At 35.5% G+C, this 19,476-nt stretch overlaps 2 protein-coding genes and 1 non-coding gene across 4 annotated transcripts; 2 read left to right on the forward strand and 1 right to left on the reverse strand.

The window, feature by feature from the left end:
* Positions 1–874: 874 nt before the first annotated feature.
* On the forward strand, positions 875–5,041 carry LOC147490584 (WAT1-related protein At1g43650-like). Its single transcript, XM_086565923.1, has 7 exons — positions 875–1,238; positions 1,320–1,382; positions 1,470–1,586; positions 1,678–1,936; positions 2,287–2,445; positions 3,474–3,625; positions 4,650–5,041. Exons 1-7 carry the CDS (start codon positions 1,036–1,038, stop codon positions 4,795–4,797), a joined length of 1,101 nt encoding a protein of 366 aa, XP_086422049.1. The 5' UTR covers positions 875–1,035; the 3' UTR covers positions 4,798–5,041.
* A 405-nt stretch (positions 5,042–5,446) lies between these two features.
* TRNAF-GAA (transfer RNA phenylalanine (anticodon GAA)) lies at positions 5,447–5,519 on the reverse strand. Its single transcript has one exon. It is a non-coding gene; the product is annotated as a tRNA-Phe (tRNA).
* A 9,879-nt stretch (positions 5,520–15,398) lies between these two features.
* On the forward strand, positions 15,399–18,533 carry LOC147490586 (tubby-like F-box protein 8). Of its 2 annotated transcripts, none has more exons than XM_086564959.1 (5): positions 15,399–15,661; positions 16,181–16,636; positions 16,752–16,839; positions 17,283–17,415; positions 17,555–18,533. In XM_086564959.1, exons 2-5 carry the CDS (start codon positions 16,289–16,291, stop codon positions 18,261–18,263), a joined length of 1,278 nt encoding a protein of 425 aa, XP_086421085.1. In that variant the 5' UTR covers positions 15,399–15,661; positions 16,181–16,288; the 3' UTR covers positions 18,264–18,533. The 2 variants fall into 2 exon arrangements, with proteins under 2 accessions (XP_086421085.1, XP_086421086.1); XM_086564960.1 differs by having other exon boundaries at positions 15,494–15,993; positions 16,042–16,636.
* Positions 18,534–19,476: the final 943 nt, after the last annotated feature.

Raw genomic sequence — 19,476 nt, forward strand, 5'->3', positions numbered from 1 at the left:
CCATGACGGTGCATACCACTTAACCACCTTTTTCGAAAAAGCTTTGATATTGAGGATTCTTACAAGTTTTAACTATGAACTATCTAGCTGATCGAAGCAAATTAACCTTCTTTGCATTTGCCAAGTAACTTCCTCAAGAGATCCAAATATTATGTACCAATGTACTAGACATAAGTGCGTTGAAAAATATGATCAGGATCTACATATCATAAGTGGCACACAACACTGCAATATATTCTAATTATTATTCCAACGGTGACTTCAAAGAGAGAACATATATCAGAGAAACCTTTAATTATTTGGACTCCGCAGCTGAAATCGTAAATGGTTCGCAGTTTTAACCCTATGCTATGTTGGTCCAATCTTTTACGAAAAGAAATAAACAAGAGGCACTTGGTCATATTTGAGTTGTTATAAAGTCCAAAAGAGTTGTCTAAAATGGCTTTCTAATTAGAAGTTAGACAACCTGGTCCTTGCTGATACTTAAATGTAGTGGCTAGGTTTCAACATCCTTACTGAGAATTTCCACTGAATACTTAAATTTATCTTTACTAATGATGGAATCCCATCAAGAGATATGTATTTGGATATGATACCAATTATATGGTAAAGTTTATGAGCACATTTTATTTAGGATTAATTTCCTATTGTCTATGAGCACATAATGTTACGACAGGTATTGCTAATGACTGTGCCCATTAAAATGATCATCAAGACAGAGAAAGGAAATTAGGATGTAGGGTCCTCTCCAAAACCAGCACGGGTAAAATTTTGGTATGCTACACTTTCCAGCAATCGAAACACCAATGATCAGCACATTTCATTTATTTTTAGCAATATCGAAAAAATAAAAATAAAAATGTGCACTACAAAACGGGTCCATTGACAAAATCTTTCTGTGGCAAATTTCCTGCTAACCTTAAGTTTGGTCTGACAACAGCACAGGAGATACTTTTGCAAGAATAAGTTGCAGGTTCGTTTGAAACACTATAAATAGAGGAGCATCTTATAGTTAAAGCATTCACTATAAGCAATATGAAGAATTTTCTTAGTATTTCAGTGTTTACTGAGACCCAAAAGCCTTATCTTGCAATGCTCCTCACACAATTTCTGTATGCTGGCATGGCCTTGCTCTCTAAGGCAGCAATTGATGTAGGAATGACCCCTTGTGTATTTGTGGTTTATAGGCAAGCCTTTGCTTTGCTTGCCTTAGCTCCATTCAGTTTCTTACTAGAAAGGTACTTCATTCAAATTATAGTTGTTTCTACCATGGTGCATGTGTAGTTGTTTAGTTATTGACGTGCCTGACTTATCTCTAGGAAGCAAGCTCCACCAATGTCATGTCCTGTACTCTTCAGAATATTCTTAGCGTCTTTATTTGGGTAAAAAGCTTCTTTCTTTTTCTTCTTTGTTTTTAAATGTTGATATATAGATTCATGATGATTGAGGTACAAGTACGAAAATTTCAGGATGACTTTAAGTTTAAATCTCTATTATGTTGCACTCAACTACACCTCAGCAACATTTGCCGCTGCTTCCACTAATACAATTCCTGCCATTACATTTATCGTGGCTACTTTTCTAAGGTAACAAATACAGCTTTTTGTAATTAATTTAAGTATCTAGATTGTTTAAAGGACTGTTAGTTATTTTGTCACCTATTACAAATGTTATCAGGATGGAGAGCATTTCAATGAGACATCTTTATGGAGTGGCAAAGGTGTTTGGGTCGGTATTATGTATATCAGGGGCACTGTTGGTGGCTTTCAATAAAGGTCCTCCCGTAAAATTTATGAATTGGTACTCAACAGCTCACAAGGAAGATTCCAGCCCGAACTCACCTGCAATTGATTTTAATTCCAAGTTAGACTGGATTAAAGGGCCACTTACCATGCTTTTGGCAAATACAGCTTGGTCACTTTGGCTTATTATGCAGGTTAGTTTAGTAGCATTGAGAAATGCCACCATTAAATTGGCATGTTGTGGTGCGTAAATATTATTGCTGCTCCGTGACTCGGCCCAGATATAATTTTGTTCAAATTTATACATTTGTTGAACCTACATGAATCAATACATGACAACGGCCGCAACTAGGATTACTGGACTTTAGTTGTTCCCCTGCTTTCTACAAGTTCAAAATCAGCTTATACGCAACTTCTCCATAATTCAATATACAACTTTCTTGGCACTTTTTTCCTTCATGTGGCTCAAAAATTTTGTTAGCCTAATTGTAGTGCTTATATAATTGTTTTGGTCTCTTATTTTCATTTGGCTTTCCGTTTGCAGGGTCCCCTCCTGAAAATATATCCAGCCAAAATACGCCTGACCAGCATACAATGTTTCTTTAGCTGCATTCTATCAGCTATTTGGGCCATTGGTTTTGATAGAAATCTTTCATCATGGAAACTTGGTTGGAATATTCAACTCTCATCGGTTTTGTACTGTGTATGTTCCCTACTTCCATCAACTCCTGCCTTTATAAAGTTCAAAATTCTGTTGCCACAAAGTAAACACTAATGGACTGAATCTAAAAGCAAAAATCTGTATAGATTGCCACTGCACTTTCTGTCCATTTAGATTTTGTTTTCTCTATATATCACTTGGAGGAGTTACAATGACCTGTCACAATCAACAATGTGCATTAATAATAGCATGTGTACCACATGCGTAAATAGATAAAGAACATAGAGCTGCAGGTCCCTCGGTCTACATGTATGCCCCTGCAGGATCATTGGCATTTTGTATTTTTGCCAATCACATTCACTTGCCTGTACATATAGTTAGTGTTAGTTACCTTTATGAATTCTTATCAACTCAAAGTCTCAAACCATGACTCTGGTCGGACTAGTAGTAATATACTTTCTCACTGATGACGGTCTCTGGTCACGAACCTTTGGTCATATCTACCATTTTGTGTTTTCTCAATCCGAAAAAAATCCATTCCGTCAATTCATATGCATTGAGATTGTAGGTGCCGACTAGTAAAGTCGGTAAAATTTTTGGGTGTTGATACTAGAGATCTAGAGTTCGAACTCCGCCAGCATCAAAGAGTTACTGATTTCATTTAAAACAGACTTACCAATCCAAAAAAAACAAATGCATTGAGATTTGAGTTGAAAACTATTGCAGTATAATAGTGCTTTGAGAGTCCGCTGGTCTTGCTAGAAGGGCCACTACAAAGTTATAGAATGATGTAGGCGTTATATCTTGCTAAAACTTTGAACGGTTGAACCTAGTTCGCATATATCATTCGAATTTCCATAGTAAGGACTAATAGAAAGAGAGCTAGACCCCTCAAAATTTTCGTATTTATCAAACTTTCTTCCAAAAGGCTATGCAATGCATCTAGTTTGTTCTATACTAAGCAGGACCGTCTTCTGGATAAGTTGCAATGACAAACATAGACACTGTCTATCTAAATCAAAGATTTGAGGCGCGGCCTGGTTAAATAATTTCTTTATTGAATATGGCAGGGAATAGTAGTCACTGGGATCACCTACTGGCTGCAAGTGTGGTGCATAGAGAAGAAAGGACCAGTGTTCACAGCTATGTTCACTCCATTAGCACTTCTTATTACAGCAATCTTCTCAGCGTTCTTATGGAAGGAGACGATTTATTTCACAAGGTCATTTCTTTTCTTCACTTAATTGGATTTGTAAATAACTACCTTGCTATATTTAACGCCATGCGTCAATGGTCTACCTGACCACATTAGACCAAGACGTATCAGCAGTGTTCTTTTGAAAATGCTCTGTGCTCAGTGCTCCTTATGTGGAGGCATAGAAAAAAGAATTATAATAGGGGAAGTTTATCCGTAACATGGACTATTCTTGATATTAGTCCAATTATCCATTAGGGCTGTGCCAAAGTGCATATCTAAAGTGTTTTTTTTTTGCATATCTAAAGTGTTTTTTTTTTTTTTTTTTTTTTTTTTTTTGAAAAATTAAGCTAGGGTTAAGACAGACCCCCACCTGTTATTATTGTAAAAGATTAAACCTTACAAGCCTCCCTAAGAATTAGATTATTAAAAGGAGGAACACAACCACACTATACCAACAAACTTCAAGCCTAACATACATAAGATAACATCCTAATTATCCTACAGTCGAGCTTAAGAAAGTAGAGATAGTAGTCCTACTTCCTAGTTAAGATGATCCTTTCTAAAATGAGTTTGTGCTTTCTCATAGTTGCAAAAGAAATTTTTACAAGCACAACACTCATAAGTGAGTCTCAAAATATCATCTCAAAACTCTTTAGTGTAGTCCTCAAGATTTCTCATCTTTTTGTTTTTCATTAGCGACTTTATCTTCTTTATCATTGCAAGCGTAGACTATATTTCTCCTTAAGAACGCTCTTGTATTCTTTTGCTTCTTTTTGATTTCACAATAGTCCATTGATGTTGATCTTTAGAAGGCGCAACATATCTAAAGTGTTGATAGGGCATCCAAAAGCTGATTAATTAATGGGACCATACTGAGAGCTACAGTAAGCAAGCATGTGATTTATGAGGTTAATGGGTCGCGGACTTTAGATTTCTACATTATTTTTGCTATATTTGGGTCGCGGACTCTAGATATCTACAGTATTTTTGCTATATTTGATATTGTTGCAATTAAGTAATCATTGTGAATTTGTCATTCTTGTTGCAGTATTGGAGGTGCTTTGTTGCTAGTTGGGGGCCTCTATAGTGTTTTGTGGGGCAAGAAAAAAGAGGAGTGCGTTACAGATGAAACAAACGCCCAAGCAGAAGAAGTTAAAGAGGAAGTTGTTTTAGAGAGTATTATTACACATCAGTGAGTAGATCTGATGGCCATGGATGGACAAAATTAATATTCTCCCACTACAGATGAACAACTCCATCTGTGAGCATTACATGAAAAATCTTCATGCATATAGCTTTCTTCCTGGCTGTTTTGCATACCAGTTTGTGGAATATATACCTCCCCCTCCCCCCAACCGAAAAAAGTGTCAATAAGGAAAAAAAAAATATTAAAATCGTTATCGAATAAAAAAATAAATAAAAGTAAAGCTGCTTTGCTTAGAGCAAGTGTTCAACGTAACTCAGATTTTGATTATGATTATTATTTATTTATTTTCAATTTAGTTCCTTTAGCATTGTGATTGGTAAATGATTAATCTAGACTGAAGTAGGGATATATCATTTTGATCAGTCTTGCTCAATGTTATAATGCAAAGTAGGAATTTCATATTCAAATTTGGCACTTTCAGGGTTGCCAAAATCAATTGAAAATCTTTGGGTGATGATACCAGAGGTCTAGGATTGAACCCGCTACACACAATTGAATTACTGATCTCTTTAAAACAGGTTTGTCCTCAAAAAAAAAAAAATCAATTGAAAGCGATCAATAGAATTACTGATCTCTTTAAAAACAGGCTTGCCCACACATTTTGTCCACCAAAAAAAAAAAAAATCAATTGAAAACGATGTGGTGAGCGTGGATCGAACACGCGACCTTCAGATCTTCAGTCTGACGCTCTCCCAACTGAGCTATCCCCGCAAATGATACAATATGAGGCTCAGACAGTCGAACCCTCCGACCTCAGCATAACTCAGAAGACAGACGCCTTAGCCAACTGCGCACCAAACCTTGGTTGTTTGTTCATACGCTTTCTTCTACTAATTGCATATTTTTACTTCAATTCGGTGACTGGTACCAAAATCTATCTGGTCAATTTGAATCCTATGGAAGAACAAAAAATTAAAACAGGTGAACAACCATGCAAATGGTAAGGACTAAACCTACCAATCATGTTGATATGACACCAGCAATTCAACATTCACCAATTTATTCACAAAGAAGTCAATAGTAACTTAGTAAGTCTAATCTCAACCAATATTACCAGATAAACCAAGGCCGGCTGACTGGTTGACTGCTGGTTGAGTACAAATTAACCAGCCTTATAGTCTAACAGTGCCATATGGTGAGAATTCTATTTGTCTCTCTTTCTAAGTTTTATAATAAGTTTGCCGGCATCAATATGTATGTGCAGCGCAGATTATAAAAACCAACACATTATCTTCTTATCACCAGTCATCTGTTGTATATCTTGAATAAAATTCAACTATTAACTTAGGACACTCATGTCGGAACACCAGGGATCATCTGTTTCAATTGTTGGGAGCAACAATGTCATCGTGGATTCATACAAAGTAGAGAGTAAAAGTAGGGAGTTCTTCTCAATGCCTATGACGGAAGAGGAAATCAGATTGAGAAATGAACTTGCACTGGAAATAGAGAAGGAGCTAGAGCGCGAAATCATGGAAAAAATACTTATCCTCGTACATCGCCTTAGTGATCTCAAGGCCAAACAATCTGTTCATGAATTCAATAGTGACAATATAAATTCTTCTCCTCAGTGGGATGTTTTGTTGAGTGATGTTGTGAGGTTCAATATGTATAAGCAAGACAATGTCAATGGTTGTACAAAAGAAAAAAGGGTCGGGGAATGCGTGAAAGTAATATGGGCTAAAGAGTATTATCCCAACTAGATGAGTCAATTAGGATTTCCTCCCTGCTATATGGGAAATTAGGGTCTCCCCAACAATATTATTTTTGTGTTTGCTTACCAAGTTAATATGTACATCTTCTTAATATCTTCTAAGGGCATCTCCAATGGAGAGTGTAAACCGTATAGAGTGAAAATTTTACACTCCAAATATCAAAAAACTCTTTCCAATGGGAGTATTATACCATAGATAATAGAGTATTAGTTGATAGAGATGGTGGAAAATTTCCCTCGCATTTATCGGTAATAAAAACCCAAATGGTAAAAAACAAATTCGGACGTCGGCTCAAGTGGCGCCCCTATTTATTTCTAAAAAATTTAAAATTTTTTCGGACATCGTGGCGTCCAAGTTTAAAATTGAATTTTTTACACTTTTCTATTGAGAATAATAAAAATGGATATTTATGGACTCTATAATAATTTATAATTTTAACATTGAAAATAATAAAGTGGTCTATAATAATTTACAATTGGAATTAAAATTTTAAATAAGTATATGGAAGATAGTCATTTCAAGATATGGGTATTTATCGATATTCCGGATATGTTTGGATAATCTTCCTCTTTGGGGATATTTAACATTGTTTTCTGAAATATTGAGATATATCCAAAAATCAAAAAATATGGATATTGGATATTTCTTGGATATCTATAATTTAATTTATAATTAATAGTAAATATTAAATAAAAGTATTATATTGAAAATATCTCCAAATAGTCGTAAAATATTTATAAAAATCACAAATCTAAAATAATAATTTTTACAATTTTGGAATAGTAAATTTATATATTTTTTTTGAAATATGAATGACACCTAAATAAGATATATGGATAGTGTAATTTTAATTTTACCCCGTTAGAGATGCTATAAGGCAGACAAGCAGTAGTAGTTGTGAAGTCTATGCTCGTTTTATCCTTCATGTTCAAAAAGTTGGCTAGACTGTCAAATCGAGTAGAGTGAGATGGCTGCCAAATATTCAATGGAGTAATGCGCAATTATTGCACCCTCGGACTTAAAAAATTCACACTGCACCTCAAAGTATATAAAGACGGATGGGCTTAGCTGGACCATAGGATGGGCTGAAGGCCCGGGTACACACTAGTCTACAAAACTTACACAGGAAATCCATGTCATGAACTCCTAATCACTTCTTTTGAATAGTGTGTGGACTGTGGAACATTCCCTTCTCAGTTCTCTCCATCATTCTTAAGCATGCTGCATGCCTGTGTCTAAACTCTAAAGTCACGCTCCCTTTAGATCTTTGTGTATTAAAATGAACACTTTTTTGGAACAAATGATATTTTGAGACACTGCTTGAATCTTTTTACCATAGTATAAGGAAAGCTAATAAAATGCAATTGCCATCTCCAGTTCTCCACTATACCATAATAAATCGTTGTTGTTGGTAACTTGGTATAACAAAAAAAAAGAAAAGAATCATTATTACTGTCAGATTGATACTTAGTTTTGGTTTAAGAACTAGATTATCAGATTGTGGCCACGTACTGACCTGCTCCACCAGAGGAGCTTTGATTGCTACTGTAAGTTAGGAGCACAAAATCTAGTGCTTTCACTGCTTTGTTTGCTCCACGCCCAACTACCCATCAAAACTTTCACCCAGATTGAGTTCAAGTCATAGTTCAGAATCTCTAAATACTGAAACCCCTTATAAATGGAGGGGGTGGGTTCTAGGGACGTATTATCTTGACAAATAAACAAACTCAAAATCGTTAAGACATTTATAAATTTTGGATTAGGCTAATTTTTTGTAGATATGATTTTATAACTATTCTAAATATTGTCACAAATAATCAAAAAAATAAATAAAAAAAATCAAATTTACCAAATGTAGTTAACAATTTATAAAATTTGGCTAATTGTAGACCGTTAATTTTCACCATTTTTTATAGTATATTTGGTAAATTCAAGTTTGGAAATTTTTTATTTTTTTTTATTATTTGTGACAATGTTTAAAATAGTTATGAGATTATATCTACAAAAAATTAGCCTAATCCAAAACTTATAATTGTCCTAACGATTTTGAGTTTGTTTACGTGTCAAGATAAAATATGTCCCTAAAACCCTTTCCTAAATGTATTGACTATTCTTGTGAAATTTCATAATGTTTTTGTCAGCATTTGATAAAAAATTATGTTGTTAAAAATGGTGCAATCATATCAGGTTATGTACGATGGACTAAGTTAAAAATGGTTGCAAATTGCAATTTACATCGGAGGCTGCAGTGGCTGCATAGCATAAGATCGCGATTAACTCATATTGTGACACACTGACACTACATCAATTAGTTGAATGTTAGGTAAAGGCTTCCTATCAAATGTACTGAATAATCTCAAAATCGAGTAACGAGGTCTTTACAAACAACAAACGTACATGTGCATGCCACATTATATTGCACTACATATGTAATTCAATTAGTAAAACATAAAGAAAATCTACTTGGAATCCCCGATAATCCTATAATTTTCCGCCAAACAGACATTTAAAAGTACAATTCCCTCGGAGAAGTTTCTAGATTTAACCTGTGACTCGTTAGTGCAAGTACAATTGGATATTTATTTGAAACCAATGAGAATGGCCGGAGAACATAAATCCACCACAACAGCCATAAAAGCTATAGTCTGCAGGGGCGGATCTACCATAAAAGCTATATCCCCCCTAACTTTGCAAAAAAATAATATTTAGTGGTACTATTTATGAATTATACTCTTAAAAATATCAAAAATTAAAAAATATCAAAAATTAAATAGTAGATCCGAAATCCAACGGTCCGAAAATCAAAAAATATATTCACATTCTCTCTCTTCTTTTTTGGCAATTAAGACTAATAGACATCCCCTTGTGGAGAATCCTGCATCCGCCCTGTAGACGTGGCTACAATAGCAACATCAATGGAAAAGCTTGAATTAGGTGAGTGAGTTAACAACCACTATACTCCCTCTAGATTTATTTCACAAAAAAATATTAAGAAATGTGATTTCTCAACTTCATTTATCCGTTCTTGTCAAACACTCAATCATCGACACTTTATTATCCACTTAAAAAATGACCATTGAAGTAATATTCACAACTCAATCTTTTGTACACATAATAACGCAATATTCTATCCAAGGTCGGATCATAATAAGTAGTACTGTAGACGAACTCAGTTTTGCTGTCCCAAAAGATTGCTGCCCAGCTATCCAACCAATCCCGTGCAAGGATATTTGGACCGAAACATAATTTTTACTGGGTAATTTGTCTTGACGATTAAAATTTCCATGTTGTGAACATTTAATTCAAGTGTTAATGAATGAACATTTTCACGTACTCTAAAAACTTATGGGACAAACTTTTATATATTTTTCTTGTTGATTAGGGGGGCGAACTTAAACATGATGCAAATTTTGAGGGAAGAAGGGATGAAGTACTCAAAAATGGAATAACGTAGTGTTGCTTTTGTGATCGATTTGTTTACGTTCTTTGAATTGATCTTGGAATGGTCAGAGGAAATGCCTTTTAATTTAGACACCATTATTCCAACCAAAGCTTGAATGATAAAGCTTTGTGATGTCGTGTAGCTTAGTAGCTAGCTACCAACCTAATTTGATCATCATTGAGGAGGAAGACACAGTTGGGACAGCAAAACCGGGTTCACTGTAGACATGTAGTAAGGTTGATCATCATGCATGTTTTTCCATATATATATTCTTACTTCCATTTTCACATCTATCTAATAAGATAGGGTTTTTTTTTTTCGCTACAGGACAAAACTATAATAAAAGACGGTCCAGATCGAATTTAAAACCATCAAAGGCTCTTATTTTACTATGTTGGCAGCTATTACTAAACTGAAAGTTGATCCATCGAAACGGCTGTAAGCCAACAGGTCAACAGTTCGAAAGTAGCTCTAATATCATTTTCTGCTTTTGTTTTGTTTATTGCAATAACATAATTGATTAAAACAAATATTGCTGTTGGGATGAATCGAATCGGGAACCAGTGTGTTAAATACTCACTGATGCAACCATCTTGGATAAAGTCATATTCGTTGTCTTAGAATTTACTCATATATTGTATGCATGCCCAAACATGATTGCAACCAGTGCCAGAGGCCTTTAATGCATAGAAACATTTAAGACAGGGCGTAGTATAGAAACATTTAGCGTAGTTATTACTATGTTATAAACTATTAGGTAAACTATTTTCCTATTTCATGCTAGATCTGATGAATGTTTGATTGTCCTTCTACCACTACCTAGTACCTACGGTCCTAAAATGAATTTCTTAGAACCACCAGAAGAATTGGCTATTTATTTGGAGCAAAATTAAATCTATAAACGTACTTTAATTCTTCAGTAATTTAATTTTGGAATTGAATTTAAGCTTTACGCCAATAACCAATGGGCGATGTTGCAAATTTAAGTCCACAGATATTTCCCATTTTTTTCCTCTGACTTGAATATATGAATATATAAACTCCTTAATCTAGCAGTTTCAAAGGAGCGGTAATTTTGAAAGGTTGAAAGACTTCAATTCCGATTTTGAGTATGAGAGGAAGCAAAATCAACCATTGACACCCTTCACCTTTGCCTAGAACCGTCTCTGTCTCTGTCAATCTACCTAACACATGAAATTTAAGTTAGCAACCAGACGACCAAGTGTGAATAATTTGACTCGTGGGGCTGCTTTTCGATTCTTTATATGCAAGATGCTAAGATGGTAGAATGCATGAGATAGTTCATAATATGTGATTTTAGACAAATTAAATTTCAAACAAACCTAGCTAAACACTAAAAAGATTATTACAGATTGACAAGCGATTGCTGTTTAAAATTTTAATCGAACATAGACGTACACATACGCGGACTTAAAAGACCATTGAACAAAATGCAAATACCAGTAAAATTTTGGACCCAGAGACCATGTCAGATATATTTATATTAGCAACTGTGTCGACCGATTACAAACTTAACAAAGAAGAGTACTCAATAAAGAAACTATTGAAACCTCTAAATAATTGATCATTTGATCCTGATTACTGAAGAATAGGCAGATATAAAAAAATTAGTATTATACAAGACACAGTACAGTAAAGTTCAACTTGGGTTTTTATTCCTAATTACAGGTATTGAGATTAAGTGAATCCAATGACTAAGAATCAACAATGTAGCTGAAGCGAAATCTATGGAGCGGATAATTGATATTTTTTTTGACTGAAAGTGAGATAGTGAGCTGGGGAGTGGGGGCTGAAGCTTGCACTACGGATCCCATCTCTTGGCCTAATGGGTTGGCATAATGCATTTATAGAACTATAGGTTCCTCATATCTTGTAGCTGCAATGACTTTGTCCTTCCCAAAAAAAATACTATACTATAAAAAGATGGATAGGTGGTCCAAAATGAGCATCATCTTGTGAATTTTAAAGTTTAATGGGAATATGCATATCATGAATTCATGACATTATTTAATGTTCTTATGAAATAGTACATTAGTACAAGTACCTACCTGTAGTGACAACTAAGAACCATTTCCTAAAATTTAGAAGAGAAAAGCCTGAAACACACACCAAAAAGAATGATCTATATCTTTTCAGTTTGTGCACTCTCGTGATTAATGAACTTCGTGAGACTTTCCATAGGAGATTTCCTCTATATTATTCTTCAGGAAGAAGTGAGATTTAAGACATTTAAGTCATCATTTACCAATTCTTAGTTGTTTACGGAAAATAAAAAGACCAGTTAACCAAACCAATTAACCATATATATATATAAAAATAGTTAACCATGAAAATAATCTCAACGGGCTAAACAACCTTAAATTTAATGCAACACAACTCCTCCACACTTCCACAGTCCACACAATCCACAATCCGCAAATATCACCTTCCTACAATTACAAACCCTGTCACTTGGTTTACCTTCAAGCCATTGGACAATATTTTACTAATCAAATTATCAAAGCACCTGAACTTACAGACCTTAAAATCATCTGCTTCAGTCATACAGTGTATCTATTTTTGTCCTAACGCTAACAAATCAGTCAGTTATGTGCATGTTCCTGCGACAGAGGCACACATTAATACCAAACTTGATTGACAACTTGAAAACTTGATACTTTCACAGAAATCTGATGCCTTTTGAAGCTTTTGACACCTTCTACTTTAGGTCTTTAGGTGAATATTCTGTAAGGTCGGAAACAGAAAATTTGTCACAATTTCGAGTTACTAGGACTAAAATCGTGTGACCAACAGTTGATTTACAAGGTATGGGCCGTATGGCACATGGTATATTCGACGGTTTCTTATTCTATGACATTGAGAATTTGAAAGGAGACATAGTATTTATAAAATGATTTAAATTAATATTAATCAACCTCGAATCTATTATATTTATTTAATTAATCAGAGATCTTATGTGGAGAAATAAACAGGAAAGAACATGTTGTTTAAATTATGAAATTAATTTTTAAAACCACATGTCAGTATTACAAACCGGATAAGGGTAACATGGTGAGAGCATGTTGCATGCCTGAGTCATTGTTTTTGCTGATCACATGAACTAATTAATACTCTCGGAGTTTATCACTTTCCGTAACAGATTTGAGTCCGGTTCCTCTATAACCGGGTACAGATATTGATCTTTGTACTACACACACATTTCGTATCTCGGCGCACACACATACATCTCGGAGCACACACAGATATCGAGGCACACACATATCTTAGATTCGGATCAACGGTGAGATAATACGGTTATAGAGATAATCTTTGTACCTGGTTGTAGAGATCTCGAGTCCATTTTAAATTCAAAGAAATCTTACGAGACTTATTCAAAGTTTCAAATGAGGGCTGCCTGCAAAGACATTCGGAGTCAACTCGGGTGTATGGCTCTTTCTTGGTGGCTGAAGTGAGACTGAAAGGGAGTTGCAAAACAGTAGTAATTCTGATGGAATAAGAGGTATTTTAATCATGAGATAAGGTATGATAGATTAGAATAATATTGAAATTTCCCTTAAGTTAGCAAGTGGCATGCTATTCTAGTCATCAATCATGTATTATTGTAATGTTGTGCTTGATATTAAAACTTCATGGATGCAAAGTTGTAGTAGATTAGTTGTAGTACAAGATCAAAACTAGATGTGTATAAGAATTTCAAAATATCAAAATATCATGAAACGGAATTCACATCTAAACAAAATTAGTATGGCATAAGAATTTTGTGTAATAAATGAACTCCACAGGGCGATCAAGATCAGTAGTTAAGGAACAAGGTCATGCCCATCACATCTACAAACCAACTTATATCTTTTACAAAAACAAAAAACTTGGAAATAATGAGCACATGCCAATGGCAACTTCTTCTTTATAGAGTCTGGAAATGTATCATCATCGCCTTCAGCTCACCCTCATACAAAACTTTTACTGACGACTTCAACACCTACTTGTCGACACCCATGTTCACTGGGGCCCAAATTTGGCATGTTGGTCCACTAAGAACACGGGCCCATCAATCTTAAAGTCAAAATGAACTAGTAGTACCCACTACCGCATCACACGGAGTCATACAAAATACCGTGAAATTGAGAGTATTTCACGTGTCGATGTGCTAAAATGCCCGCGGGTGTAGGGGTGGAACTCGCCCGGGGGGTTGGGTCGGGTTGAATTCTAATCCGAGCCTAATCCGAGAGGTGTAGGGGTGGAACTCGAACGGGTTGGGTCGGGTTGAAATCTAATCCAAGCCTAACCCGAGGTGCAAATGTTTAAATCCGATGGAACTCAAACGGGTTGGGTCGGGTTGAAATCTAATCCAAGCCTAACCCGAGATACAAATGTTTCAATTCGAGCCTAGGACCACACTCTAGTCGGTTTTTAAATTTTCAACGCAATCCCAACTAAAATTGATCGGGTTGGGTCGGGTTAGTCAAGTTTAATGTTAAACCGTATAGAACTGAACACATTTTCAATGTTAAATAAATAAATTAAGAGATAAATAACACTGAAATTCAATATTCTAACTAAATTAAAGGGATTTGATTATTTGAAAGAGACATTAACCTAATTGATTTAATTATTCTCTCTAAAATTGATGTTCTCAATTTTATTTTTGACAAGAATAAATCCTTAGAGCATTTTTAGGAGAGCTACCAAAAAAACACCAAAATTTTGAATAAAAAAAACACCAAACAACTTCGCGAATGAACGAGCAACATCAAATTTTTTGGATCAAACTACGGTTTTCAAAAACGCGGTTCCATCTTAAATATGTTTTTCAAAACCGCACAATATATCGTACATCAATTTTCTTTTTTATTTTCTTTTCTAATCTCGTGCGCGGTTTTCGCAAAACCGTGTGATTGAAACCCACTTAAAAGCCCAAACCCATGCGGTGTTAGAAACACCACGTGAGAGTTTGATACAACACCAAATCTGAAACTAAATATTGGCCGATTTGGTATTTAGTTTGGTTTTTTTTTGTGTTTTCATCAACATGTAACTCTCCTGAAATTGAACTAGGTTGGTATCACTCATAAATATGCTCTTATAAAAAAACAATATAACAAAATATAATAAATGAAATATATACATATATATATGCATACAGGCTCGAGCTTTTTAGTTATTTGATATTCTAACCCGAGTCCAATCCAAAATTGATTCGGGTTTTGATTTTACAAGACCAACTCCGACCACATATATGAAATGTAGTAAATATCGAGACTGTCTCCATATAAAAAAAAAAAAATGCAAGGGTCATCGGCTAAAAACACTTGTAACGGAACGGCAAAAAGTCAAACAGCAGGTAATTTCTAGGTAGCATAGTTTTTGTCTCTATAAATAAATCAGAAATAAAACTCATAATAATTAAAAAAAAAAAAAAAAAAACATTAAAGTTTTTAAAGTAATCAAATATATAATTCATCAAGTGGATTTAATGTATGTTTGAGTTCCGTGTTAAAGAGAGCAGAGAGAGAAAAGTGTAGAAAGAAAAAGAAAGCAGATGAGCTCAGAAACCGTGTTCTAAGAGTCACCCTTAATTCAAAGGTAGTATAACCGTACTAGTTTCTCTCTCTCTCTCTCTCTCTCTGTGTCCATCTTCATTTTCATCCCTGGCCAAAAAAGAATCTCCATTTCAGGTACAGATCTCTGTTTTTTTACTTATTGTTGAGTGGGTCTTAATTTGACTTGTTTTTATGACATTTTGAGCTGAAATATGTGATAAATCAGTGTTTTTAGTGAAGATAATGAGGTGTTTGGTGTAAAGATTGGATTTTTTGAGTTTTTTAACTCGGGGGCGGTTTGTTTTCATGGATTTGTTTTCAGTTATTGCACTAGTTGTTCATGGGCCGAATATTAAGGCACTAGTTTAGTGGTCAGTGCTTAAACTTGCTAAAATGCGCAGTTAGTTAAGGTTAAAACATGGATTACAGTTAGCTCATGTTGCAAAGTTGGTTTCTTTTCCTTTATAGTTTCCAATTTTGACTTTTTATTTTTAGACATTATCCTTAATTTTTAGGAATAATTTAAGTGTTTGGGTGATAGAAAAATAGTACAGGGATTAAATCTGGAAAATTTAGACACTTTGGAGGCAGAAAAAAGTTTACTTTAGTTGTTGAAAATGGTTTTAATATGAATTAATTGTGTTTCTTTTGCAGTGAAATAAATGTCTATTTTTGAGGGATCTGTAGAAAATTTGAGATATATTTATTCTGTGTTGTCTTGGGAAGAAATAATTATATCATTCATTCAGTTAGTGGGGTTAGATGTCATTCCGAAGCATAGTTCGTGATGTAAGAGATAGTTTTGGGAGTTTATCCAGAAGGAGTTTTGAGGTTAGGTTGTCTGGACATCATAGAGGGAAGTCACAGAGTTCAGTTCATGAGTTAAATGACCAACCATTGATAATACAACATAGTCGTTGGGCTAGTCTTCCTCCGGAACTACTACGTGATGTTATCAAGAGGTTGGAGGCGAGTGAGACGACATGGCCTTCCCGCAAGCATGTTGTTGCTTGTGCTGCTGTATGCAGGTCTTGGAGGGAAATGTGCCAAGAAATTGTTAGAAGTCCGGAGTTTTGTGGGAAACTAACCTTCCCAGTTTCCTTGAAACAGGTGAGGTTTTTCAACTGTTGATGTTATTTGGAATTTGTTGCTCTAGAAGAAGATAGAAGTTCTGTGATAGTAAGAATGCTACATAACTAATTCTTGCTTTATCTGAATTATGCAGCCTGGGCCTCGTGATGGAACTATTCAATGCTTCATTAAGAGGGATAAATCTAATCTGACTTATCACCTTTTCCTCTGTCTTAGCCCTGGTAAGCTCTCGTAACTTTGGTTTGACCAGTTACTATAATTCATGTATATCATGTAAGGTGGGAGTCACATGTCTTGCCTAGTTGAATTTATTTCTTGTGAGGTGTGTGAAGCTTGATCTATTGTTGAGGTTCATTTAATACTTATTTAACTCTTCTTCCGTTGATCTTTGATGTTTTGTGTTGGGCTAATGATTTTGCATATCTAGTGGCACGATGTATAGAGTAGCTCATTGTGACGTTTTAAAATTGAATTTATTGTGTCGTATGTACACATTTTCACAACTATAATTACTGGTCAATATTGGTCGTGAGTCAATAAATCACTCAACTTATTAACATCCATATATATATTCCTCCGAAGAAGCATGAAGCTGTCCGGTTTTTCATGTCTTTTGACTTAATTGGCAACAAACAAGCTCAGATTCAGCCTTTTACTTTTACAGCTTTACTTGTTGAAAACGGGAAGTTTCTTCTCTCTGCAAAAAGGAACCGCAGAACAACTTGCACTGAATATGTGATCTCCATGCATGCTGATAACATTTCTAGATCAAGCAACACCTACATTGGAAAATTGAGGTAACCAAAGGAATAAGATGCCTCTAGCTACCGAATTCCTTCTTAAGTCCCGATGAATGTCTTTCCAATATTGTCATTGACAATGTTCCAAATCATTTTAAATCATACTCTGATAAAATTTGGCATGACTCTGATACAGGTCAAATTTCCTTGGTACAAAATTCATCATCTACGACACTCAGCCTCCATACACAGGTGCTATGATCTCTCCACCCGGAAGGACGAGTCGTAGATTCTACTCCAAGAAAGTTTCACCAAAAGTCCCAACCGGCAGCTATAATATTGCCCAAGTTACATATGAGCTAAACGTTCTAGGAACACGTGGACCACGCAGGATGCACTGCACCATGCATTCCATTCCTGCATCAGCTATTGATGCCGGCGGTACTGTCCCAGGGCAGCCTGAGCTCCTTTCAAGGTCTCTTGAGGACTCGTTTAGGAGCATCTCCTTCTCAAAGTCAATTGACCAATCAGTGGAATTTAGTAGCTCTCGTTTCTCTGACATTGTCGGGTCTCGTGATGATGATGAAGAAGGCAAGGAGAGACCATTGGTTTTGAGGAACAAGGCCCCAAGGTGGCATGAACAGTTACAGTGCTGGTGCCTGAACTTCCGTGGACGGGTAACAGTTGCCTCTGTGAAAAATTTCCAGCTTATAGCTGCAACCCAGCCTGCCGCTGGTGCACCAACACCATCCCAGCCAGCACCCCCAGAACATGATAAGGTCATACTGCAATTTGGCAAGGTTGGGAAAGATATGTTCACTATGGATTATCGCTATCCTCTCTCTGCATTTCAGGCCTTTGCCATCTGCTTGAGTAGCTTTGACACTAAGTTGGCTTGTGAATAGAAAAAGGCTGATATTAATGTGCCGGTTATAAAACTTCGTTTTCTCAGTAGGATAGGAGATGAGATGAGATGAGATGGTGAGTGTTAATACATTCACCATCTGTAAACTTATTGTGACTGGTGCAGCATCAGGACAACTGCTCACTTTAGTCGGAGATCTAATTATTTGCGCCCCTGTTTTCTCTTAAAATTTGTTGTTGTTTGTCATATCATTAAAGTCAAACTTTCACGATACTCTTATAATTTTAAAATTTTCTTCTATTTTGCTTTACGTGGTGCTTTATCTCTGAATTATGGGCAGTTTCATCTTTAAGTTGTCTTCTGACCGGATTCTCTAGTTGTCCACTTTTGAGTTTCGGAGTGCATAGATGTCAGCAAAATGGCTTATGATGTATCAGAGTGCTATGAGGCATTAATGTTTTACTGCCCTGAGTTAAATCGCACCTTAGTATGTTTGATTGCTCGTTCGTGTTTCATTAACATCTCGGATTTCTCTTTAAACAAGTGTGTGGACTGTGTAACCATCCAGACGACATTGTCCGCAGTGGTGCATTTATGTGTCGCAGACTACTTTGCGTCATGTAAACCTTGTGACTTGGGACAATTCATAATATAGTTTTGATCTGGGCTACTACGAGAATATCCCTATAGGGATGAGTGTTCCGAGACCGTTGGATTTCGGATCCAACGGTCCGAAAATCAAAAACAAAAAGAAAGAGAGAGAATATGGGTTTGTTTTTTATTTTCGGACCGTTGGATCCGGCTGGCGTCCCTATGAGGATATCCTCGGGGTAGACAAACTCGTTAGTTTTATTCCAAATATGAACATTAGGTTTAGAAGTATGCACAATGAAATCTGTTCGTTTGTTTGATCATATATATGGTCTGAAAAAGAAGATAAAGACGTAGTTCACCAACTTGTCTGGTTTGTCGTTAAGAACATTCATGGGAGATGGAAATCTGTCTATTGTTACTCGTTCCAGATGTTTAAAGATTTACAATTTAAGTTGGGAAGTCGACAGATTGACCGAGAATCCTAATAGAGAAGAAAGTATAAAGCACAGCCTTTACTTTACTGTTTAAGGTGGTTTAGAACCATGGTTGAAGCACCTCGACTGAATGCAGATGCAAGTCATGGAACGGGATACCACAGTTACAACCAATCTTAAGCTCATTGAGTCAATGTTCATCAAACGGCTTACCTGTTCAAAATT

This window comes from Coptis chinensis, chromosome 6 (assembly GCF_015680905.1).
Source record: "Coptis chinensis isolate HL-2020 chromosome 6, ASM1568090v1, whole genome shotgun sequence".
Classification (NCBI taxonomy): domain Eukaryota; kingdom Viridiplantae; phylum Streptophyta; class Magnoliopsida; order Ranunculales; family Ranunculaceae; genus Coptis; species Coptis chinensis.